We start from the raw sequence: 27,484 nt of genomic DNA, 5'->3' as shown, positions 1-27,484 counted from the left end.
ATACTTTGTGGGTCCCCTAAAATTCCAAAGCCTGTTACAGCCAAAGGGACAGTGAACTTATATCCACTGCGTGCTCAGCAAAGGCAGGACCCAATTCTCTCCTTCCGTTACTTTAACCTTACCTAATTGTTGACTGCATGCTTGGTTTTTATCTGTTTTTATCTTTCTTCTGTCTTCATTTATCAAGACGTCTTGCTACAGCTCTTTTGAGCACACGTGCTGTCAAATATTCCAGGTGACACTTATTATGACCACCAATGTTGCTGTTTTTTTTCTGCATGCATCTAAATTCTGATATCAACCATTCTGTGATGTACTCACCTCTTCAAAATAACAGATTTTACCGGTGCTGAAAACAATATACCAGGGTGTGTTTTGAATTCAAAAGTAATCAAATGCTGTGCAAAAATAATACCGTAAATATTCTTTTGTATTTGTTTGTGTATTTCTGATAAGTTGTTACAATGTTTGAAAGAAATGATTTGTAATATAGAAGTCTGATGAAAAATGGTCAGTCTGCTTGCTAACTGGGCATGGATACTGATGTAAGCCTTGTGTTGCCACTTCTGAATTTCCCTAATGGATAAATAATAGTTGCATAATATTCTATCATACCTTAAGCAATTATGGGGACAGAATTTCTTGATAACTATTACCACTCAAAATCTCAAAATTCCCTGGCATTGAGAGTACACTTGCACCCTTTCCTGGAACTGAATGCGTTCAACGTTTCTGAAATAGACTGATATGTATCTGAAGACCAGGCTCCTTTATATACTTTATAAGGTGAGGTAGGTATTATAATGGTTACGAATACTAATCAACCTTTAAACCAGAGTCAGTCTTTTAACCTTGCTGGTTTTTATCAATTCAAACCCTGTATATGAAGCCTACCTTTATTCAGTGAAAAACGACAACAAATCGCAACAAAGGAAACACAGCAAAATAAAATGAAAAAAAAATGATGCAGAGTTCCAGTTCAAGAAACAACACACAGTAAAAAGAACAGGTGCAAACAAACAGAACAAACAAACAAAAGGATAGATTAGACTCAAAACTCAAATAATCTGAGTTACCATTTTCGTGGAGAAATCTGGTGGCTTGTTCCAGCTCCTCTGCCCCTCTGAAGGTTGTGAAGCCTTTCTCCATCATCTTGTTTGACACACACAACCTACACATCCACACACACATTACACATTTTCTCCATCATCTTGTTTGACACGCACAACCTACACATCCACACACATTACACATTTTCTCCATCATCTTGTTTGACACGCACAACCTACACATCCAACCACATTACACATTTTCTCCATCATCTTGTTTGACACACACAACCTACACATCCAACCACATTAAACATTTTCTCCATCTTGTTTGACACACACAACCTACACATCCACACACAGTACACATTTTCTCCATCATCTTGTTTGACACGCACAACCTACACATCCACACACATTACACATTTTCTCCATCATCTTGTTTGACACGCACAACCTACACATCCAACCACATTACACATTTTCTCCATCATCTTGTTTGACACGCACAACCTACACACCCACACAAATTACACACTTTCTCCATCATCTTGTTTGACATGCACAACCTACACATCCAACCACATTACACATTTTCTCCATCTTGTTTGACACACACAACCTACACATCCACACACAGTACACATTTTCTCCATCATCTTGTTTGACACGCACAACCTACACATCCAACCACATTACACATTTTCTCCATCATCTTGTTTGACACACACAACCTACACATCCACACACATTACACATTTTCTCCATCATGTGTGTGTCTGTGTGTGTGTGTGTGTGTGTGTGTGTGTGTGAATTTGTTAGTCACATTTCGATATGTGTACAGTTTCAGTTTCTCAAGGAGGCATCACTGTGTTTGGACAAATCCATAAACGCTACGCAACATCTGCTAGGTAGATGCCTGACAGCAGCACATCCCAGTGCACCAGTCAATCCTTGAGTACACTGATGTAATATGCCATGTTAACAAAAGTGTTTTGTGAAGCACCAAGAGCAGATTTCTGGATAGTGTGCAAAATAAGTATCCATTATTATCATTACTGTTATTCTAATCAAGACACAGCCCCCACTCACATGTACTTGTCCCTGGTGAGCACGGGGTCCTTGAAGTCGTGGATGCGTTCCATGGCCAGCTCCCTGACCACTGTCTGCAGCAACAGGTACTTGCGGGGGATCTTCTGACCCAGCAGCTTCACTGTCTTCGACCCTGACAACATGACCACAACAATGACGATAATGATGATGGTGATGATGATGACACTGATGATGGTAATGATCACATTGATGATGATGATGATGATGATAATGATGGTGATGATGACATTGATGATGGTAATGATGACATTGATGATGATGATGATGATGATGATGATGATAATGGTAATGATGATGGTGATGATGATAATGGTAATGATGATGATGGTGATGATGACACTGATGATAGTAATGATGATAATGGTGGTGGTAATGATTCACTGATTGATTCTCTATGGTTGCACATTCCATGTGTTTAAAAACCAAAACCCATCTGAAAACAACCCCCCCCCCCCCCACCCCCCACCCCCCCTCCATGTGTTTCAAACCAAAACCCATCAGAAAACAAAAAAACCCGCCATGTGTTTCAAACCAAAACCCATCAGAAAACAAAAAAACCCACCATGTGTTTCAAACCAAAACCCATCAGAAAACAAAAAAACCCACCATGTGTTTCAAACCAAAACCCATCAGAAAACAGAAAAACCCACCAGGTGTTTCAAACCAAAACCCATCAGAAAACAAAAAAACCCACCATGTGTTTCAAACCAAAACCCATCAGAAAACAAAAGAACCCACCAGGTGTTTCAAACCAAAACCCATCAGAAAACAGAAAAACCCACCATGTGTTTCAAACCAAAACCCATCAGAAAACAAAAAAACCCACCATGTGTTTCAAACCAAAACAAAAGCCAACTCACTGGCATGCTTCAGCTCAAACACGACATTCTTCACGGTATCCACCAGCCTGCGGACGTTCTCGCCCGTCTTGCAGCTGATGTTGATGGCGTCCAGGATGTTGGGCAGGCCGCACTTGTCAGGCTCACTGTTGCTCAGGAACAGCTTCTGCACCATGCCCGTCATCGCCTCCTCAAAGTCCGCAGGGAAGTTCCGCCGCGTTGCCTTGTCTCGCAGCACGTCCAGATGTGTGCCCACGATGATGACTGGGGCTCCTGGGGCTCGAGCCTGGTGACAGATAATAGTAGTAGTAGTAGTAGTAGGCCTCCTTCGGTCATGGCTGACCATGGATAGAGTATATCCGACCTAATGTCTAATTGGGCTGTCTGCTTGGACCAAGCAGCGTCGCCTGTGACTGAAGAGACCGATGCGAGAGAGACAGTCTCTGTCGCAGCGATCACATGTGTAAGCTGATGCTGGTCTGTTGGCTGCTGTCCCTTTTCTGCGAGCTCGCTTTTCTGCTGCAGCAGCTGACAGTTTGTCCTCACCAATCCGTAGCTGATTCTTGAGAGTGCTTCTCCATCTGTTGCGGTCATCTGCAAGGTCCTCCCAGGACTCAGTGTTGATCTCAAGCACCTTCATGTCACGTTTGCAAACGTCTTTGTATCTCAGCTGTGGGCGGCCGATGCTTCTCTGCCCCGTGGCGAGCTCTCCATAAAGGATGTCTTTTGGGATGCGACCATCTTCCATGCGGCGAACGTGCCCCAGCCAGCACAGCCAACAGATAATAATAATAATAACTAGTACTTACATGGTGCAAACTCCCCATGCAATGGGCTCTAAGTGCTGTATATGTAACAACCCATAAACAATAGTGCAGATGGTGCTGGGTGTCAAATGACGGATGTTACTATGACATCACCTGCCCTTTGAAACGTCCATCAGTCGATCAAAATGATAAGTGTCAGCACAGAGTGAAAGACTGAAGTGACTATGACAGTACATGCTTGTCAAAATGTTGACAAATCAATTTAGGATACAGTCAGAACTAAGTGAAAGACTCAAGAGACTATGACAGTACATGCTCTTCAAAATGTCAATAAATGAATTAGGCACATTCAGAACTGAAGGACTATGACAGTGCATGCTTGTCAAAGTGTCGACAAATCAATCAAGGATACAGTCATCACTGAATAATAAAAGACTGAAGTGACTACGATGGTGCATTTTACCTGGATGCTGATGCTTCTGTCATGTGCTACATGTTACCTGAATGTTGATGAGTCTGTCGTGTGCCATGTTACCTGAATGTTGATGATTCTGTCATGTGCCATGTTACCTGAATGTTGATGATTCTGTCATGTGCTACATGTTACCTGGATGTTGATGATTCTGTCATGTGCCATGTTACCTGAATGTTGATGAGTCTGTCATGTGCTACACATTACCTGGATGTTGATGATTCTGTCGTGTGCCATGTTACCTGAATGTTGATGATTCTGTCGTGTGCTACACATTACCTGGATGTTGATGAGACTGCCATGTGCTGCATTATTACCTGTATTTTAATGAGACTGTCATGTGCTGCATGTTACCTGAATGTTGATGATTCTGTCATGTGCTGCACTGTTACCTGTATTTCAATGAGACTGTCATGTGCTGCATGTTACCTGGATGCTGATGATTCTGTCATGTGCTACATGTTACATGGATGCTGATGATTCTGTCATGTGCTACATGTTACATGGATGTTGATGATTCTGTCGTGTGCCATGTTACCTGGATGCTGAGGAGTCTGTCGTGTGCTAGACATAACCTGGATGTTGATGATTCTGCCATGTGCTGCATTGTTACCTGTATTTTAATGAGACTGTCATGTGCTGCATGTCACCTGTATTTTAATGAGACTGTCATGTGCTACATGTTACCTGATGTTGATGAGACTGCCATGTGCTGTGTTGTTACCTGTATGTTGATGAGCCACTGCTGCAGTCCCTCCACGCCCCTCTCCCCCTCGATGATGCTCCACATCACCAGGTACAGCGAGCGAGGTGACAGAAAGTACTGGTGGGTGGCGTAGTACTCCCGCTGAAATTGTCACTAACCCATTTCATGCCAAGTAAAACTAAGTAATCTCATTCTCCTGACCAAGTGATTTTAAAGCGGTGAAGGCTGTAAGAAGATTAATTCAGAAAAAGTATCAGTTAAACTGTAGTTTCTGAACAGACTGTTGTCAAATGTGGAGGGGGGAGGGGGGAGGTGTGCTGCGAAGTGATTGCTTAAGTCTGTGTGATTTGTTAATTGAATAAAAGTGGTTTGTTGGGTGCTTGTTTGCTTCTTTTTGCTTCATTTGTTTCTTTTGTTTGTTTGTTGTTGCTGTTTTCCTCTTTACAAAGGAGATTATTACTTTCTCTTGAACATCATTAACACCAGTACATTTTCATACAGGTTAGCAAAAAAGAAGTGAAAGTAGAGTTCAAAACCCGATTTCCTCTTTCAGTAGTCTGTTGCGAGAACACTCAAGTGTCCACACACACACACACACTCACCTGCCCACCAAAATCCCAGGTACGGAAGTGGACCAAGCCCTTGCTGCCACAGTCCAAGATCAGCTCGTTGATGTCAATGCCGACAGTGGACAGAGTCTTGCCGCGGGGCCGCACCTCCTCATTGGAAACTCTGTCACGCCAGTGCTGTGAGCAGTCGTTGCATTTGTTATGAAGCATGATCATAGACATAATCATTAGAAATTCTTTCAGCTTTTTAACACTAACATTAACCACCTTAGTGCCCCAGGACTGAAATTTCCGTCCGCATCATTGTAGAATTTTCCTATTGCAAAATCATTCATGTGATATTGTCATAACTGGATAGTATGTTCATTTTCCTTTCAGAAAAATATAGGTTATATATACTTTCTTCTAGTATGCTGCACACTGGGTCTCCGTTCGTTTATCATCTCATCCAAATGACTAGTGTCCAGACCACCACTCAAGGTCTAATGGAGGGGGACACAAAACAGTGACGACTGTGCCAGGATTCAAACCAGTGCGCTCAGATTCTCTACCTTCTTAGGCGGATGCGTTACCTCTAGACCATCACTCCACAGTACAGGACAGACAGAACAGAACAGGACAGTACAGGACAGACAGAACAGAACAGGACAGGGCAGGACAGTACAGGACAGAACAGGACAGGACAGAACAGTACAGGACAGTACAGGACAGACAGAACAGGACAGGACAGTACAGGACAGAACAGGACAGGACAGTACAGTACAGTACAGAACAGACAGAACAGAACAGAACAGGGCAGGACAGAAAAGGACAACACACAACACATGGCAGACAGCTGCAGCAGGGAACTGAAATAAACACCACACAGTATTTGATGCGGGGGACTCACAGTGGGTTTGGTGGGTGCCCGGCCCTCTTTTCGCAGTCTGTTGAGGAGGGAGGTCTTGCCGATCTTGTGACAGCCCACCAGCATCAGGTTCATGCTGTTGTAGAACGTGGACCTGCACAGTGGGAAAACACATCTCAACGGATGTAGGAGTGGTGAAAGTGTGGGTGTGCTTGGGTGGGTGGGTATGTGGGTGGGTGGAAGACCGTGTGTGTATGTGTGGGCATGGGTGGTGTGGGGGATCTGTGAGAGGTTGGGGTTTTTTCTGGGTTTTTTGTTGTTGTTGTTGTTTGTGCGTGTGTGTGGATGGAAGTGTGCATGTCACTATGCTTCTCAGAAAAAAAAAGACAAAAATCCAAGACACGGTGTACTTACTCTTCCAGCACCGACTGCAGGAAGCCCAAGATGTCTCTGACTGGAAACCGCGAACTCTGCAGCAGGTCGTGGATCACCCCATCCAAGGGACACAATTCCAAGTCCAACTTCCACAAGTTCTTCAGGAGGCCCAGCTTGGAGGGCAGCTGAAACAAATCAGGAACCAACGTTTCGCTGTGTGAAAACTACAGCTTGGAGGGCAGCTGAAACAAGAAAACTACAGCTTGGAGGGCAGCTGAAACAAGAAAACTACAGCTTGGAGGGCAGCTGAAACAAATCGACTAACGTTTCACTGTGTGAAAACTACAGCTTGGAGGGCAGCTGAAACAAATAATTGACCAACACTCCGCTGTGTGAAAACTCTCCTGAAGGGTGAAAAGGGATGAGTAAAGTACCGTAAAGTTCGGTCTATTGAGCACACTGGCATATAAGCCGCCATACCCACTAAATTTTGGAAAAAATTTAACTTTATACATAAGCCACACTTATTTCCGGTACTGGAACACGTACTGATATTACAGAAAAGCTGTCGATACTGTAGGTTATGAAATAAACACAAGCAGAAACAACACAAAGAAAAGCAAGTGAAAATACTGCTAGTGCCACAAAAAAATAATAAATAAACACAACGAAAATAAGATCCATAATTTAGGGATAGTCACATTTATTCAACGTCATCCTGCTCACTGAATCCACTAAAATCTTCGTCTTCAGTGTCCGAGTTGAAGAGAACAAGCACAGCTTCCTCCGCCATCTTGTCACTGACTTCAGCCTCGGTTTCACTTCATGAACATAAAGGTAGAGGTCGCTGCTTGTTCGTTGCTTGCACTGTCGTCTGCTAGGTCGATCGCCTTCAATTTGAAGGCTGCATCATAGGCATAACGTCGCGTTTTCGGCATGATGAGGGTGTACGCTTGAGCAGAGTAGAACTGAATGCTGATCTGAAGGCTTTAATGTGTGCGGATTTGATTTATAAAACGTGAACAGTTAGCACACTATCCTGAAGCTCATCCAAAAATTCATGGACAGAAATCATGATTTTGGTGAGTTGAAGGGCAGCTAAGAATAGACAAGAACTTGACACTCCCGGGATCGTTAAAATCCTCAAATAAGCCGCATCATTGTATAAGCCGCAGAGGTTGAAGCTGGGGTAAAAAGTCGCGGCTTATAGACCGAACTTTACGGTAAACAATCAAACATAACAAATCCTACCATTGTGTATTTCAGCCTGAAAGTACTTCTATCTGTGTGTGGGGGTGTGGGGGGGTTGGAGGAGGGGTATGGCAGGAGAGGGGGTTAAGGGGGGGGAGGGTCGCATGTTTGTGTGTCCTTGCATGCATCTGTGTGCATGCATACATCTGTTTGCCTTTCTGTTCTTCTGTCTTTTTATCTTTCTGTCTGTTTCTACTGTGAAGGGCAGTCAGAAAGCACTTTGTTCTTCCTGAGGCACTGAACAGAACCAGTTTAGACAATCAAGTTCCCAAGGCAACAAACTATTCTTAAATACTGAATGTATTTTAGAAACAGCAATAACAATCATAAATATGACTTAATTCATCTAATTTGAGATAATAAAGTCATTCTTATTTTCTTATCTCATCAATAATAATGATAATAATATTAATGATGATGATAATAATGACAATAATAATAATAATAGCTCACTAACAATCCATTCAAAAAAATTGTATTAAAAAATCAAAATGAAAATAATAGAAAATGAAAATAAGACAAAGAAAGAAGAAAAAAGAACTGACAACACTGCATACCAACAACCATGATCAGCATTAATGACGCCCACCCACATCAGTGTACACAACCAACAGCCATGATCAGCATTAACAACGCTGACCCACATCAGTGTACACAACCAACAACCATGATCAGCATTAACAACACTGACCCACATCAGTGTACACAACCAACAACCATGATCAACATTAATGACGCCCACCCACATCAGTGTACACAACCAACAACCATGATCAGCATTAATGCGCTGACCAACATCAGTGTACACGACCAACAACCATGATCAGCATTAACAACGCTGACCCACATCAGTGTACACGACCAACAATATAAACAAGAAAACAGTCATCACCTCCCGCAGGCTCCTGTTCCCCCGTAGAGAGAGGATTTTCAACGCCGTCTGCTCTCCGATGTCGGAAGTAAGACTCTGAAGAAGGTTGATGCTGAGATCCAAGTCCGTCAGTGCCGGAAACAACAACCGCTGCTGGAGCTCCTCAGCCTCCAGACCGAAGGATGATATCTGTTCCAGATGGTATCTGTTTGTTAAAATCTGTGTTGGATGTCCTAATCATCTTGTATCTTTGACTGACCAAATGTTCACAGTTCCATGGATTGGCCAATGACTGGTCAGTATTTCTCCTCTCCCCTCTGCCCCCCACACCCCCTTCACCCATCATTTTTCTGATTTCTGTTTTTACTTCCTTCATCAGACGATACCTCTGGTGACTATGAATCAAATTTCACTGTTAATATTTATAGTAGCGTTATCTTACTTATTAGATTATTCATTTGTTTTATTTCTTCATTTGCTGTTTAAGAAAAAGTCATTTAATACAAATGATAATACGGTTCATCAGCCATCATGTTAAAATTGGAGTACAATGTGTGAGCACTATATAAGCTTTAAGGTTTCTTGATGCTCTTTTGCATTTGTTTGCACTGTAATCATGTGTACTGCTGAACAATTAAAGATCATTTAAACTATTTGTTTGAGAAACAACTGGCTTTAATCATGTACTGAATTTCAGATCTGTTGTGGTGGTCTGGACTTGGGGGGTGGTCTTTGCTGTGTTTGGGTTTGCTTTTTCTTCTTTTTTTCCCTTTTTTTATCATTATTTTTTTTTTAGCTGTTGCTGTTAAGGGAACAACTCCTCTTCACGCATCAATATACACAGTTATATATATGTGTTAAAAATATCTTCTGAAAGTATTGATTGATTGATTTGGAATCTAATATAGCACCTATCCTCATGCAGAATCCAAGCTTAAAACCCTTTACAGAGTTATCTGCACAACAGGCAGCTTACCTGTGTAGAACCAACAATTAAGTGCCAACACTTGTCATTTGTTTCCTGTGTCACACACACGCAAGCACACACACACATGCACACACACTCACACACACACACACACACACAAACACACACACACGCAAACACACACACACACACACACAAACACACACACACACACTCACACAAACACACATACACACACACACACACACACACACAATACACACACAAACACCCACACACACACACACACACATGCACATGCACACACACACACACACACAAACACCCACAAACACCCCCCCACCCCCTCCCCCACACACACACACACATCTCACAATCAGACTCACACTGCGAGTATCGCCATTCAACGACTGGCCGTCAGGGGCGCGTGTCAGAACGACGCTGTCCAGTTTGTTGTGGGACAGGTTCAGCTTCTCCAGGCGAGGCAGGCTGCAGTGGGCGCGGTGCAGGCAGGCCACTCCCATGCTGCTGAAGGAGTCGCGACTCGCCAAGGACGGAGACACGCGGCTGGACGGACTGTTGCTGTAGCGCGGCGTGTACGACGACCTGTCACACCACCACTTCACTTTATAACAGATGGGCACAATAGCTGATTGGTTAAAGTGTTGGACTTTCAGTCTGAAGGTCCTGGGTTCGAATCTTTGTAACGGGTAAAGGGTGGAGATTTTTCTAATCTCCCAGGTCAACATATGTGCAGACCTGCTTGTGCCTGAAACCCCTTTGTGTGTATACGTAAGCAGAAGATCATATACACACGTTAAAGATACCGTAATCCAAGTCTGTTCAGTGGGTTATGGAAACAAGAACATGCCCAGCATGCACACACCCCTGAAAACATGGCTGCATGGTGGGGTAAAAACGGTCATACATGTAAAAGCCCACTCATGTACATACCAGTTGCAGCCCACAAACGAAGGAGAAAAAGAAACAAACACAAATGAGAGCAAGACGAATTTCACAAAACATCAAATAAAATGTCACAAACAGGCACAAACGATGTAAGATATATGAATCCCAAGACGAAAATGTCCTGGAAAGCCGCAACAAACAACAAACATGCATGAAAATAATATTTCTTATACATAAAAGGTTGGCAAAGACTGAGCAAACTGATAATGTCTTTTATCTGAAAAATGGCGGCCACTGAGAATAGTTATATGGAAACAGCGTTTCATTGGCTAGCAGATGGCGGTCTAATGCCAAGACGTCTTATCACTGAGCTGCCACAAAATTTTTGACTGAGACGGGCAAACAAACAGGCCTGGTTTGCATCAGTCTCACATGTTATAGTATATGACACCAAAACAAATTTTGTCAGCAGCAGTGTGATTTGAAGCAAAAGAAAGAGGTCTAAAAGTGGTCAGCCTGATTCAGTATTCTTGGTTAGGGTTGTGAAATCAGTTGATCTAAATCTGGGTCTTTTTCTGTTTCATAAGTGCGCTACTAATCTGACATTCACTCATAAACACGAGTCATGTATGACCGTTTTTGCCCCCGCCGTGAAGGCAGTCATACTCCATTTTCAGGGGGGTGCATGATGAGTATGTTTTTGTTTCCATAACCCACTGAACGCTGACATGGATACTGGGATCTTTAACATGAGTATTTGATCTTCTGCTTGCGTATACACACAAAGGGGGTTTAGGAACAAGCAGGTGTGCACATATGTGGATCTGGGATATTGAAAAAATCTCCACCCTTGACCCACCAGGCGCCATGACTTAAAATTGAACTCAGGACCCTCAGACTGAAAGTCCAATGCTTTAACCACTCGGATGTTGTTGCCCCACTAAATCTTAAGTGAAAAGAAAACAAATCTTAAACTATCATTCCTGAGTGTCCCCCTCACACCCCCTCCCTGAGTGTCCCCCTCACACCCCTCCCTGAGTGTCCCCCTCAAACCTTCCCTGAGTGTCCCTCACAACCTCCCGGAGAGTCCCCCTCACACCCTTCCCTGAGTGTCCCCCCTCACACCCTTCCCTGAGTGTCCCCCTCACACCCCTCCCTGAGTGTCCCCCTCACCCCCTCCCTGAGTGTCCCCCCCTCACACCTTCCCTGAGTGTCCCCCTCACACCCCTCCCTGAGTGTCCCCCTCACATCCTCCCTGAGTGTCCCCCCCTCACACCTTCCCTGAGTGTCCCCCTCACACCCCTCCCTGAGTGTCCCCGTCACACACCCCTCCCTCAGTGTCCCCCTCAAACCCCCTCCCTCAGTGCCCTCAGTGTCCCCCTCAAACCCCCTCCCTCAGTGTCCCCCTCACCCCCTCCCTCAGTGTCCCCCTCACACACCCTCCCTCAGTGTCCCCCTCACACACCCTCCCTCAGTGTCCCCCTCACCCCCTCCCTGTGTGTCCCCCCCTCACACCTTCCCTGAGTGTCCCCCTCACACCCCTCCCTGAGTGTCCCCCTCACACCCCTCCCTGAGTGTCCCCCCCTCACACCCCTCCCTGAGTGTCCCCCTCACACCCCTCCCTGAGTGTCCCCCCCTCACACCCCTCCCTGAGTGTCCCCCCCTCACACCCCCTCCCTGAGTGTCCCCCTCACACCTTCCCTGAGCGTCCCCCTCACACCTTCCCTGAGTGTCCCCCTCACACCTTCCCTGACTGTCCCCCTCACACCCCTCCCTGAGTGTCCCCCTCACACCCCTCCCTGAGTGTCCCGCTCACCCACTCCTGGAGTGTCCCCCTCACACCCCTCCCTGAGTGTCCCCCTCACACGCTCCCTGAGTGTCCCCCTCACACCCCTCCCTAAGCGTCCCCCTCACACCTTCCCTGAGTGTCCCCCTCACACCCCTCCCTGAGTGTCCCGCTCACACCCCTCCCTAAGCGTCCCCCTCACACCTTCCCTGACTGTCCCCCTCACACCCCTCCCTGAGTGTCCCCCTCACACCCCTCCCTGAGTGTCCCCCTCACACCCCTCCCTAAGCGTCCCCCTCACACCCCTCCCTGAGTGTCCCCCTCACACCCCTCCCTAAGCGTCCCCCTCACACCTTCCCTGACTGTCCCCCTCACACCCCTCCCTGAGTGTCCCCCTCACACCCCTCCCTAAGCGTCCCCCTCACACCTTCCCTGACTGTCCCCCTCACACCCCTCCCTGAGTGTCCCCCTCACACCCCTCCCTAAGCGTCCCCCTCACACCTTCCCTGACTGTCCCCCTCACACCCCTCCCTGAGTGTCCCCCTCACACACCCTCCCTGAGTGTCCCCCTCACACCCCTCCCTGAGTGTCCCCCTCACACCTTCCCTGAGTGTCCCCCTCACACCTTCCCTGAGTGTCCCCCTCACACCCCTCCCTGAGTGTCCCCCTCACACCCCTCCCTGAGTGTCCCCCTCACACGCTCCCTGAGTGTCCCCCTCACACCCCTCCCTGAGTGTCCCCCTCACACGCTCCCTCAGTGTCCCCCTCACACCCCTCCCTGAGTGTCCCCCTCACACCCTCCCTGAGTGTCCCCCTCACACCCCTCCCTGAGTGTCCCCCTCACACGCTCCCTGAGTGTTCCCCTCACACCCCTCCCTCAGTGTCCCCCTCACACCCCTCCCTCAGTGTCCCCCTCACACCCCTCCCTAAGAGTCCCCCTCACACACTCCCTGAGTGTCCCCCTCACACCCCCTCCAAAAGAAAACAAAGGATCAGAAGAGGTTTATTCAAATACCACTGTCAAGAAATGAATTTCTGCTAATCCACTTCAGAATGGATATTTCTACTGCCCCAAACTCAAAACATGACCATGTGTGACAAGGTTCCATGCATTTTTTTTTTTTGATGATGCATAGTTTAATGCCGACGCATTACTTCAAGCAAAGCGATCATCCACGACACAGAAAAAACAAAAAAACAAAACAAAAACTAAACAAAAACACCCTTGCCTTGAATTTGTGCAGGCCAATAAAAAAATTAAAAAAACGAGTCCAGACTCATCATTAATTGGTCCCTGTCATTAATTGTGCAGGCCCTTCACTGTAGTAGGACCAGACCGATCACCAATTAGTGCAAGTCCATATCTAATGGTCCGGACCCATTACTTCTTCTGCGTTCACTCGTATGCACACGCGTGGGCTTTTACGTGTATGACCGTTTTTACCCCGCCATGTAGGCAGCCATACTCCGTTTTCGGGGGTGTGCATGCTGGGTATATTCTTGTTTCTATAACCCACCGAACGCTGACATGGATTACAGGATCTTTAACGTGCGTATTTGATCTTCTGCTTGCATATACACACGAAGGGGGTTCAGGCACTAGCAGGTCTGCACATATGTTGACCTGGGAGATCGTAAAAATCTCCACCCTTTACCCACCAGGCGCCGTCACCGTGATTCGAACCCGGGACCCTCAGATTGACAGTCCAACGCTTTAACCACTCGGCTATTGCGCCCGTCGGACCCATTACTAATTGGTGCAAGCCCATCACTAATTGGTGCAAGCCCGTCAGTGCCAGGTGACGTCAGTCGAGACACACTTCGTTCAGGTTGGCTGCAGGGCGGAGCTTCACCAACACCATCATGACGTCAGCCTGTTGGAAACTGTCTTTCTCCCACTCCAGCTCATGGTTGCTGGGAGTGAAGAGGAAGGCAGGCGCGTGCGGCACCGCTGCCCACATGCATGTGTCATCAGGCCTGTCCTTCACCACCACCCAGCCCGCGTCATGCAATGCATTCTCATTTGATTACATTCCTCATTGAATTAACCCCTTGACTGCCATACCCCTAAAATTTGGAGTCACAGTGACGTCACTGATGGCATCAGAAGAAGGGAAATAACTGTAGAAGTCTGAAAACTCACACATTTGATCTTGAAAAGTATATCAGCAGACCATTTTCCCACTTTCTGTCTGATTGTTCTCAATACTGATTCCCGACTAGAAACACCACTTTCTGCTGGGGTTTTTTTTCTTGGCAGTCAAAGGGTTAAGGTGAAACAATTTTTTTGGTTAAAGTGTATAAATCATAACAAAACAAACAAACGTATGGAAAAGAAAAACCTAGCCAAGGTGTTTACATTTTCACAGCTCCGAAACAGCCGGCGTCTTTGACAGTGTCCGGCCTCTTCCTCCAGGGCAGCAAGTCCCTCAGCTGACAGCGCTGGAGGCTCAGCTCCTTCAGGAAGAGAGGAATGTCAGAGATTGGGGCCACCCCATCCAGGGGGTTCTCCGACAGGTTCAGGACCTCCAGGTTGGGGGCCAGGCAGGGGAGGCAAGTGGGGAAGGCGGCCAGGCGGTTGCGGCTCAGGTTCAGCTGCTGGAGACCCGCCTGGGCCCCGCTGTTCTTCCACGGGTCTCTGTCCACCACCTGCGGTCATACATCAGCAGTTTGCCTGTGTTACTGGCAGTAGCAGTAGCAGTAGTAGTGGTATTCTTATTGTCATTATTACTATCATCATTTGTATAATCATTATCATCAGCAGCGTTGATACTATAATTAGGTTTACTTTTAGTATTTGTATTAATATTCTTCTTCTTCTTCTTACTGTCATTGTCATCATCATCTTATAGTAGAAGAAGTATAAGTAATAGTATTAGTTTTGTTATTCTTGTTGTTGTAACAGTAATAGCAGTAGTATTATCATTACCATTGGTATCAACTATCATTATATCATTATCAGCAGCACTGCTACTATTATTAGCTGTAGTGTTAGTATTGGTAATAATATTTTCTTCTTCTTCTTACTATTATTATTATTGTGGTTATTATCATCATCATCTTTTGTTTTAGCAGTTGTAGTGGTGGTGTTATCATTATTATCATTAGTAGTAGTAGTATCATTATTATTGCTATTATTATCATCATCATCATTATTATTATCATTGTTGTTGTTGTTGTTATCATCATTATCAATATCATTATTACTGTTGTTGCTGTGGCTGCTATTGTTGTTATTCATACTTATATAACACTTATCTTCATTCAAAGACCAAACTCTAAATGCCTTACAAACACATAAACATTTCCACAACAGGCTGCCTACATGGGTAGATCCTACCAACAGCTGCTTCTAGGCGCTCATCATTCGATTCCTATGTCATTCAGTCAGGCTTAAATCACACACACACATACACTAGTATATTTAGAGTGGAACTTTCTGCAGAATTTGCCAGAGACAACCCTGTGACTTAAGTATATCATAAATACAATACATTTCTGAATCATACATCTTTGAATTTTTTGGTATCTATTCACGTTACAGGGAAATAAAAACAAAAGATGAAATATAAATTCTTTGATGAATTTCAGTCAGACTTGCACCATTTAACACTTGAAAAAAAAATTATGTTCTCAATGCCCTAATGTTTTCAGTTACGTTCACTAAACCTATCTATTCAAAACAAAAAAACTCTTACCTTGAGGGAGGAACTCCATCTGTTGACGTGCACCACTTCGTTAGTGGTCACACTGGAGCACATGAAGATATCCACATTATCCATGCTGTCATCATACACACTGCCACTCCCCTCCATGTCAAAACTACACACTGACGGCGTGTCAGACTGACTCACTCCCCCAGCACCCCCCAGGGAGGCTCCAGACATCCTCTTCGCCGAGGACATCTTCCTGGGGATGGACAGCTCTTTGGAGAACAGTGGCAGTTTGGTGAGGGAGTTCCTGGTCAGGTTGAGGGTGATGAGGGACGGGGCCAGCCACATGTCGGGAGGCAACTCCTTCAGGTTGTTGAACGACAGGTCCAGGTACTTGAGGGCCGGGAAACGGAACACGTAGGCCGGGAGAGACTGGAACTTGTTCTCCTGCAGATGCAGCTCCTCCAGAGAGGGGCATCCAAAGGTGACAGGCAGCGCTTCATCCTCCTCCGGCATCTCCACGATGGAGTTCTTCGACGCGTTGAGCACCACCAGTGACGGCAGCATGAGCAGACACTCTGGAAACTGCCGGAAGGAGTTACCAGAAATATCCACCTTGGTGATGCAGCACAAAGCTGTGGACGGCTCCAGGTTCCCCAGTGTTGGGTTCAGTCGCAAGCTGGCGCTGATCAAGCAGTCAGCGTCTATCTGATGCAGGGCACCCAGTCCCTGCCACTGAATGGCCACAGCCAAGGCCAGAGACTTGGGTCGGATGTCCCCTTCCACTCCTCTTTCCAGGCTTCCGCTTTTCTTGACGTCACCCTGACCCGACAGCCGCCAAAGGTCACTCCTTTTGATCCCATGAACCGGATCCCTGACGGATTTGAACTGCAGGAGCAGAGCGATGACGTCATTGTCCTGACACATGAAGGCCCCCTGCAGGATGTGGTTGTTGTCGTCCTCCACCCCCACCTCCAGCAGCAGCCTCATCACGGCCAGCTCCTGGTGCTCAAAGGCAAAGGCCAGTGGTGACACGTTCCTGTCCTGCAGAGCTGCCTCCAGTCTGACGTCCACTCCGGCCTGGATGAGGGTCTGCACAATGCCCAGGTGGTGGTTCTTGATGGCGTAGTGCAGGGGAGACAAGCCCTCGTTGGACCTGTGGTTCAGCACTGCCAGACAGAGACATGTCAGAAGGCGTTCAGTCATCATAACCATGTTAACACACAGGGACACAAAAATGAACTTGACATCATCACCATGTTGACAACACACAGTGACACAAAAATGAACTTGACATCATCACCATGTTGACAACACACAGTGACACAAAAATGAACTTGACATCATCACCATGTTAACAACACACAGTGACACAAAAATGAACTTGACATCATCACCATGTTGACAACACACAGTGACACAAAAATGAACTTGACATCATCACCATGTTGACAACACACAGTGACACAAAAATGAACTTGACATCATCACCATGTTAACAACACACTGACACAAAAATGAACCTGACATCATCACCATGTTGACAACACACAGTGACACAAAAATGAACTTGACATCATCACCATGTTGACAACACACAGTGACACAAAAATGAACCTGAAAAATCTATCGCAAAAGCTGTAAGGATCTGGAGTCAAACAAATTCAAAGCAGATAAGGTTTACATTTAACAAACATAAGAAAATAACATTTTATGAGCTTGGATACCTCATCTGGCTGTTCTTGAATTTTATGTTATTGATTTAACTCCCTTTGTCAAAAAAGACTTTGCATGATTATCAACATTAAAAAATGTCAGTGTCAGTGTAACACAGTGGATGTTAAGGTCATCAGCATTCTGTACAGCACAGCGCATTGTCATATTGCTTTTACCTACCACCCTCCCCAACCTCCCTACTTACCAACAAACGCTATGCAAAATATATACATATTCATTATTACTCTTCGACATGATACTGTTTGGAGTTCATAAAACTGACTTGACTTGATCCATCATGAATATTTGCATCAAGGTAACTATTTTCAATATTAGATGTTGGCGGGTTGGTGTTGTTGAGAGGGCCAGGAGTAGAGGGCCCAGAGTGTCAGCGAATCGATTGCGATCACGCCTTAATTTTAGCACGATTCCCCAATCGAGCTACGTAAGTATGTGACCTGGTTGGAGACATAATTTGACAAAAAACAAGAACGCCAGAGAATCAACAGACAGGCAGAAAATACGAAAAAAAAACTTAGCCATATGAAGAGCACAGGAACAGGAGTCATAATAGCTGCCGGAAAAAGAGGGCACTCGCCAGGGGGACAAAGGGGAGGTTACCTACTTCCGGGAGGTTATCGGCCGTAGTACTTTCGTTTTCTCCGCATAGGCAGATAGTAGTTTGCACAGGACAGGAATGTCAGACCCCTGCCGGAGTCTGCACTAGTTGGGTCACGGTTAAGTATGTGTAATTAAATTAGATGTTTCTCTTTCCTCTCTTAATTTATTTTTCACATGACTCTGATGAATATAAAATCAATAAAATGTGAAGCAGTAACACAGGACATAGACACACACTTAAAGAGGGATCAGCAAGAAAACAGGAAACACGTAGAAATTGAAATCTTTCTCAGCAAATCTTAAACATGTACACATGCACACATACATTCACTCCTCTGTCTGTCTGTCCGTCTGTCTGCGTCTCTCTCTCTCTCTCTCTCTCTCTCTCTATCACACACACACACACACACACACGCACACATGCACACACACACACACACACACACACACACACACACACACACACACACACACACACACACACACATCCACAAACCCTCACGACAAACAACTGATGGAGCAGCCTCCTCAGACTTACAGGTGGGATGCACTGACAACGGTTCACCAACACCTTCCCCCGGTGAAGGCGTGTGGTCGTAGTTCGGAGTGGAATCCCGACTGTGCAGACTGTGCAGGCTGTGAAGACTTGGCTCCCTCACGCTGTAACCACTATGGCTGCGGACAGACTCCCGGGAACGTGCGTGTCGGGCTGCTGGATGGGGGCATGGTTGTCCCCCTTTGGCTGGGGCTGCTTCCTCCTGTTTGCCACACGAGCTGTTTGAGTTGTCGTCTTCGCTCATTTTCAAGGCAAAGTTGAGCAAGGCAGTGACGTTGTCCATGAATCCATGCTGACAGGCAACATGCAGAGGCATCTTTCCCAGGCAGTCCTGAGCATTGACGTCAAAGCCTGAAGAATTAAAGAGGATCAGCACATGAGAAAGGTTAACAGAGAGAGTAAGTGAAATCAACTGAGCCAGAAGCAAAATCAACAGCAGCGGACTACAGGAATTACGTTCACACATAAACATTGTCAAAAAAATGGATGTGGTGTGGATGACACTTTATGCGTTTACCCACAACCTGCAGATTGATTGTGTTTACTGATTTCATAATTCTCTGGAGTTTTCTTTGTTTTTGTAAACAACAGTTGACTCGTGGCTCCTACCCTGTGCTATGGGCTCAAATAGACATAATGAAATCACACAGCCGAGTGTTACCAAAGACAGTTACATATCTTTGAAACTTGCTAAAAATCTGGTTGTCATTGGTCATCATCTGTTCATTATCATTGACATTTACCTTCAGTCATTCTTTTCAGTAGTCAATAAAACACCTTTCATCAGCAGTATCATCAGTACCATGACAAGACATCAGCAACAGCAGTCCAGGCATCAGAATACCAGCAGCATCCTCTGAGGAAGGCTGGGGTGGAGGGGCCGCCTGGGTTTCGGCGGGGTAAAGGGGAAACGATACTGATATAGAGGGGACTAGTTTGCAGGAAGTGCAGAAAAACAGAACGATCCATTTAAGAATACCATATATGCACAAAAACAGAACAAGCCAGTCAAGATTACAATTTGAGAATGAGATTGAGCTCAACAGAAAATTTAATTGGTGGCTGCCCGGTCCACCGATCCTCTAAAATTAGCAGATCCATGCACCATTCTGATGCCTGGCAGTCGTAATCCACACTGCTGTACCTGCTTTGTACTTGTGGCCAGATGGGGCATGGACAAAGGTCTGCAGCAAGTTGTCAGGATAGTCATGATTCAGGATCAACCGCAGACTCTCAGCTCTTGGGAAGGCAGCCGCCACGTGCAGAGGGAGACGGTGATCCACAGACCTTGCCATGGCCAGGTCAGGGTATTCCTGAACACCAAGAACACCAGGACACAACACATAATATGGGAGAAACAGTCAGCACCAGAAATAAAGATAAAAAAATTAGCAGTATTCCTGAATGCCACAAACACCAGGGCAGAACGCTTGATGTGGGAGATTTCAGTTTAAGTAGCTCAAGGAGGCGTCACTGCGTTCGGACAAATCCATATACGCTACACCACATCTGCCAAGCAGATGCCTGACCAGCAGCGTAACCCAACGCGCTTAGTCAGGCCTTGAGGGAAAAAAAAAAAAAAAGGTGAATAAATAATAGATGAGCTTACACAAAAAAAATAAATAAATAATATGGGAGAGACAGTAAACATTGGAAATAAATGTTAGAAAATGACCAGTATTCCTGAACACCATGAGCAGCAGGACAGAACACACAATACTGGACAGACAGTCAACACCCGAAACAAAGGTTAAAAAAATAGCGGTATTCCTGAATATCACAAGCACCAGGGCAGAACACATGATATGGGAGAAACAATAAACACTGGAAATAAAGGTTACAAAATCTGCTGTGTTCCTAACACCACAAACACCAGCACAGAAAGCACAATATGGGAGAAACAGTAAGCACCCAAAATCAAGGTGAAAAAAATAAACTTGGCTGGCTGCCAGCTACAACTGACGATGATAGGTTGATGGCCTCTCGGACTTTATGGCAGAGAAATGGTGTGCGTGCATGCGTGAGTGTGTGTGTGTGTGTGTGTGTGTGTGTGTGTGTGTGTGTCTGTTTGTCCGTCTTTCTGTCTGTATATATATATATATATATATATATATATATATATATATATATATATATATATATGTATGTATGTATGTATGCATGTATGTATAGATGAATGAATGTACATATGAATGTGTGAATACATGAATGGGCAGGTGGACGGATATGTATATATGAATACATACATATATCCTAGTGGATTATATTGTATTAAACTGCATCTTTTCTGTTTATCTTCAACTTTGCTAGTCACACTACAAAAATAATATAAACAGTGAAATGGGGGAGAAACAGTTAATAACGAAGACATCTCCATTCAGAAACTGATCACCAGATTTCTCCAGTAAAGTTGATGGTGATACACATGATATTTGCACACATAAAAGAACCCATGGCAACAAAAGGGTTGTCCCTGGCAAAACTCTGTAGAAAAATCCACTCTGAAAGTAAAACATAAACACTTCCGGACAGAAAAAAAAGGTTGGCACAGCATTTTTGTGAGGCACTCTCCCCTGGACAGCAGCCAGAGTTTCAAACAGAGAACTCTGTTGTAACTATAAAAATATATATAGCATTGTATTGCATTGTATTGTATTGTATTGAATTGTACTGTATTGTACTGTATTGTACTGTATTGTATTGTATTGTATTGAACTGAATTGTACTGTACTGTACTGTACTGTACTGTACTGCACTGCACTGCGCTGCACTGCATTGCATTGTATTGTATTGTATTGTATTGTACTGTATTGTATTGTATTGTATTGTATTGTATTGTATTGTATTGTATTGTATTGTATTGAACTGAATTGTATTGTACTGTACTGTACTGCACTGCACTGCGCTGCACTGCATTGTATTGTATTGTATTGTATTGTACTGTATTGTACTGTATTGTATTGTATTGTATTGAACTGAATTGTACTGTACTGTACTGTACTGTACTGTACTGTACTGTACTGTACTGCACTGCACTGCATTGCATTGTATTGTATTGTATTGTATTGTACTGTATTGTATTGTATTGTATTGTATTGAACTGAATTGTACTGTACTGTACTGTACTGTACTGTACTGTACTGCATTGCATTGCATTGCATTGTATTGTATTGTATTGTATTGTATTGTATTGTACTGTATTGTATTGTATTGTACTGTACTGTACTGTACTGTACTGTACTGTACTGTACTGCACTGCACTGCACTGTATTGTATTGTATTGTATTGTATTGTATTGTATTGTATTGTATTGCATTGCATGCATTGTATTACTCTTTTATGTCATAACAGATTTTTCTGTGTGAAATTCAGGCTGCTCTCCCCAGGGAGAGCGTGTCCCTACACTAGAGCGCCACCCTTTTTTCTTTTCTTTTTTTGTATCTTTTTCCTGCCTGTGATTTTATTACCTCTTGGCCATCTCTCCACTTAAAACAAATACAAAGCAATAAAGGATGTGAGAGACTGACTTTGAGCAAGCGCTGCACGACAAGCGGATGGCCGGCCAGACAGGCCAGGTGCACAGGTGAGAGGCCCGATCCTCGTTGACACACAGGTGCTGCTCCGTTCTTCACCAGCAGGTCCACAAGCTCCAGGCTGCCTGCACTGCTGGCACTGCGCAGTGAGTCATGTTTACTGATGATCATGTGTAATAATAATGATGATGACTGCACAGTGAGTCATGTTTATTGATGATCATGTGTAATAATAATGATGACTGCGCAGTGAGTCATGTTTATTGATGATCATGTGTAATAATAATGATGACTGAACAGTGAGTCATGTTTATTGATGAGCATGTGTCATAATAATGATGACTGAACAGTGAGTCATGTTTATTGATGATCATGTGTAATAATAATGATGACTGCGCAGTGAGTCATGTTTATTGATGATCATGTGTAATAATAATGATGATGACTGCACAGTGAGTCATGTTTATTGATGATCATGTATAATAATAATGATGACTGAACAGTGAGTCATGTTTATTGATGATCATGTATAATAATAATGATGACTGAACAGTGAGTCATGTTTACTGATGATCATGTGTAATAATAATGATGACTGCGCAGTGAGTCATGTTTATTGATGAGCATGTGTCATAATAATGATGACTGAACAGTGAGTCATGTTTACTGATGATCATGTGTAATAATATGATGACTGCACAGTGAGTCATGTTTATTGATGATCATGTGTAATAATAATGATGACTGCGCAGTGAGTCATGTTTATTGATGAGCATGTGTCATAATAATGATGACTGAACAGTGAGTCATGTTTACTGATGATCATGTGTAATAATAATGATGACTGCGCAGTGAGTCATGTTTACTGATGATCATGTGTAATAATAATGATGACTGCATAGTGAGTCATGTTTATTGATGATCATGTGTAATAATAATGATGACTGCACAGTGAGTCATGTTTATTGATGACCATGTGTAATAATAATGATGACAATGTCAATGATGATGATGATGATGATAAGAATAATTAATTATAATGATGATAATGATAAAGATCATACTGCTACTACTACTACTATTATTACTACTACGATGATTATGATGATGATCAGAATAATTTACTATAATGATGAAGAACATACTACTACTACTACTACTAATAATAATAATAACAATAATAGTAATAATAGAAATAACAATAATAATGATAATCAGAAGAAGAAGGAGGAGGTTGAGGAGGATAATAATAATAATATTAATGATAATAATAATGGTAAATTTATGTGATTTGTCAGTCAGACACAAAGCTCACAAGAACACACACACACACACACACAGCAGAACCCTCACCTAAAAAAATAAATTGTCTCCCTTTGACTGATTCATGGAACAGGTAACTTTCCCACAAAATAATAATTATTTCATCAAATGTGTATAACTTATCAGACATTAGTCATATCTAATAAGTGAATAAACCACAAAACATATGATGTGTCATTAAAACAGACAAATATGGACCATCACCAATTACCAATACCCTCATCATATACAAAGTGAACTGATATTTATCGGCCGTACTTTCATTTTCTCCGCATAGGCGGATAGTAGTTTGCACAGGAAGGAATGTCAGACCCCTGCCGGAGTCTGCACTAGTTGGGTCACGGTTAAGTATGTGTAATTAAACTGATATTTTTGTTCATACATTTCCTCTTCTGGGAGAAGATTATGACCTGAAATCCAGTCCTGATATAGCCTTACATGGTACTCTAGGCTATAAGCAACAAAGGTAAACAGATAAATAAACTGAAATCTACAGTACTTTTACCTGCAAAGAGGGGGCAAATCGTAGTCTGGTATCAGATTGAGGACTTGTTCTTTGTTGGCTCCACATTCATTCAGCACCTCTTGTACTGAGTCAATGCAGCTGCTGGCACAGGCACTGCACAGCTCTGAAATCCACACACATTTTGTCTTCACACTACAATCTTTACATACTCCTTCATTTGCTTTTCTGTGTGTGTGTGTGTGTGTGTGTGTTGGGACTGGGGGAGGAGAGTAAATGCATCTATGTGTATGTTGCCATTACACACACATACATGCATATGCACACACACAGCCCCCACACACATATGTATATATGCACACACTCATTACATGTGTCTTAAAATGCATGTGTATGCACAAATGTAGGCATATGCATGTTTCATCAACTGTTACAAAACACTATGTATTTATGTAACTGGTGCAGGTACATATGTCATTTTGCGATCTCATCAAATACATCATATTTCCAATAGCTTTCCGTCTTGTCAACATATAATCTTGGAAATGCATAAACATCTTTTAACTGTGGAACTATGGCAGTCATTTGTTAAGCTAGTCAGTGATTAATCTAATATGTGACAACAACAAAGACATTTCAATGAACATTCAAGAAAATAAAAAGCTGACAAATAACATTACCTTTTCAGAGATATGCACTTGGGAAGAAGTAAACATTCATGTATACATAGATTAATATCATTAATGATGCCCTATCAAGGTGTACTGACCAGATTCACACATATTTTCCAGACACAAAAAAGACCATACAAATGTATTGGTATGCATCAGAGAAAGAGACAGAGAGACAGAGAGAGAGAGCTTTTGTGGAACTCTAATACATCCAAATGAGACAGAAACATGTTTCTAAACAAGCACACACATTGATGCAAACGCATCAAAAACACATACACGCACACTCTCAAACATACATACACAGGCACAAAATTTGACTTGTGTTGGTATGAATTTGCATATGTATCTAGACATTGTCAGGAAACAAAATTTTATGAAATTTGATTGATCAAAAATGATATACTTACTGGATGACAAATGCTTGAGGATTTCTGTTCTCCTCTCTGTTGATTGTGAACAAATAACATGATATTGATATTTTCAAGTGTAATCATTAAAGATAATTAGTGAATCTGTAGTTTATTACTTATTCTACATACATATCATGGGATAAACAATCAACATAATATTCACATACAAATAGAGAATCTGAGCATATTTTAATACCTATCAACAGAATGCATTGGTGTGTGTGTGTGTGTGTGTGTGTGTGTGATGAAGAAATACCATTCCCTAACCATTGCCCCCAAATGCATTGTTCTGTAGAAGCAACTCACTTCACACTAACAGTATCAAACCACACAACATAACACACATACACAACACTACACACACACTAACATACATACACACCGAAACACACACACACATATCATGCATGCAAGTACACATACACACAAAGATACACACAGAAGCGCACACACACACAGGGTGCATGTACATACTATAATGGCTGTGAATGGTGGGGTAATCAGGAAATAGGATTGTCCATATTTTCCTTGTGTTTTGATTTTTAGGTTTATTTGTCTGTCAGCAGCAGTACACAAAGAATTAAGTTGTATACAGAATTTTCTGAAGACGATATACACTTTCATACACTATGTGTGGGGGATTGGGGGGGGGGGAGGAGTTGTGGGGGGTGCATGGGAGGGTATGGGAGTCCTTGTGTATGTGCGGGTGTGTATAGGAATGGGTGTGCGTGTGTGTGGGATGGGTGTGGGTGTGGGGGGGAGGTGCATATGTGTGCTGTTTGGGCATGTGTATGTGTGAGTGTGTGCCTGCAAATGCACATGAACTTATGTGTAGATATAGGTGTTTGTGAATGATTGTCAATGTATGCTTGTACTTTTTTCATGCATAACCCCCCTCCTTTGTATGATTTTCAATGTATTGTGCTGCATTGCATTATACCCCACTGTAATGTAATGTAATGTAATGTAACATAATGTAGTGCAGTGTAGTGTAGTGTAATGCATTGTATTGTACTGTTTTGTTCTGCTTTTTACTGCACTGTAATGTACAACATCATTATTACCATGTTGATTCATCGTCATTACCATGTTCGTTTTCCATCATTGTGACGGAGGTGGAGTTCCCTATGACGCGGGCCAGAGCCAGCGGGGCTTGACCCGACTCGTCCACAGGGGTCAAGGTCACCCCGTTCTGCAGCAGCTGTTTCAGCACTTCATGCTTGGAGTCCAGCACCGCCAGGTGAAGGGGCGTCTGTCACCACAGGGAACAAGGAAAACAAAATGTCAGCGTTCGGTGGGTTACGGAAACAAGAACATACTCAGCATGCACACCACCAAAAACAGGAGTACGGCTGCCTACATGTGGGGTAAATAAACAAAAACGGTCAAGCACATAAAATGTTACATGTCTGTCTGTGTACTTGACTGAAACCTGATTGAATGACACAGGAAATGAATGATGAGCCCCCAATGGCAGCCGTCAGTCGGCTCTACCCAGGTAGACAGCCTGTTGTGCAAATGACATCGAGTTTTTAAAGTACTTGGAGCTTGGTCTCCACCCGAGGATAGGCGCTATTTAAGTATCCATTTCATTCATTCATTCAAAACTCATCTTCTTCTTCGTTCATGGGTTGCATGTTCAGTTGTATACGATAATGATATGGATACTTATATAGCACCTATCCTCAGTCAGAGACCAAACTTTAAACGCGTTACAAACATGAAGTCATTTGCAAAGCAGGCTGCCTACATGGGTAGAGCCGAATGACAAGTTCCACAGCTGGGCACTCATCATTTGTTTCCTGTGTCATTCGATCAGGTTTCAGTCGCACACACACACACATACACACTCATGCAGACATGTAACATTTTACATGTAAGACCGTTTTTGTTTATTTACCCAGCCATGTAGTATGTTCTTGTTTCTATAATCCACCAAACGCTGAAATGGATTACAAAACTCACCTTTTCCCTCAGCAGTAAGTTCAATTGTGGCAGGTCCACTTCCTTTACTTTAGCTGTGCTTGACTATGTATGTATACATATGTATGTG

The 27,484-nt window shown here is 43.6% G+C and overlaps 1 protein-coding gene across 1 annotated transcript in view; it reads right to left on the bottom strand.

The window, feature by feature from the left end:
- The window catches only part of LOC143290214 (leucine-rich repeat serine/threonine-protein kinase 1-like), a 63,534-nt gene that overhangs the window by 32,305 nt on the left and 3,745 nt on the right, over positions 1-27,484 (bottom strand). The window contains 17 exon segments of the mRNA XM_076599545.1: positions 1,077-1,171; positions 2,142-2,274; positions 3,023-3,287; positions 4,965-5,087; positions 5,549-5,692; positions 6,405-6,516; positions 6,777-6,922; positions 8,881-9,048; positions 10,174-10,393; positions 14,842-15,131; positions 16,181-17,304; positions 19,011-19,379; positions 20,173-20,341; positions 22,556-22,700; positions 24,390-24,513; positions 25,429-25,464; positions 26,518-26,683. Of these exon segments, the coding sequence (XP_076455660.1) occupies positions 1,077-1,171; positions 2,142-2,274; positions 3,023-3,287; positions 4,965-5,087; positions 5,549-5,692; positions 6,405-6,516; positions 6,777-6,922; positions 8,881-9,048; positions 10,174-10,393; positions 14,842-15,131; positions 16,181-17,304; positions 19,011-19,379; positions 20,173-20,341; positions 22,556-22,700; positions 24,390-24,513; positions 25,429-25,464; positions 26,518-26,683 (3,829 nt within the window).

The sequence above is a fragment of the Babylonia areolata genome, chromosome 1 (genome assembly GCF_041734735.1).
Source record: "Babylonia areolata isolate BAREFJ2019XMU chromosome 1, ASM4173473v1, whole genome shotgun sequence".
In the NCBI taxonomy this organism is placed as follows: Eukaryota; Metazoa; Mollusca; class Gastropoda; order Neogastropoda; family Buccinidae; genus Babylonia; species Babylonia areolata.
Note: the sequence above shows the minus strand (reverse complement) of the source record. Positions and strands in the feature narration are given on the sequence as shown.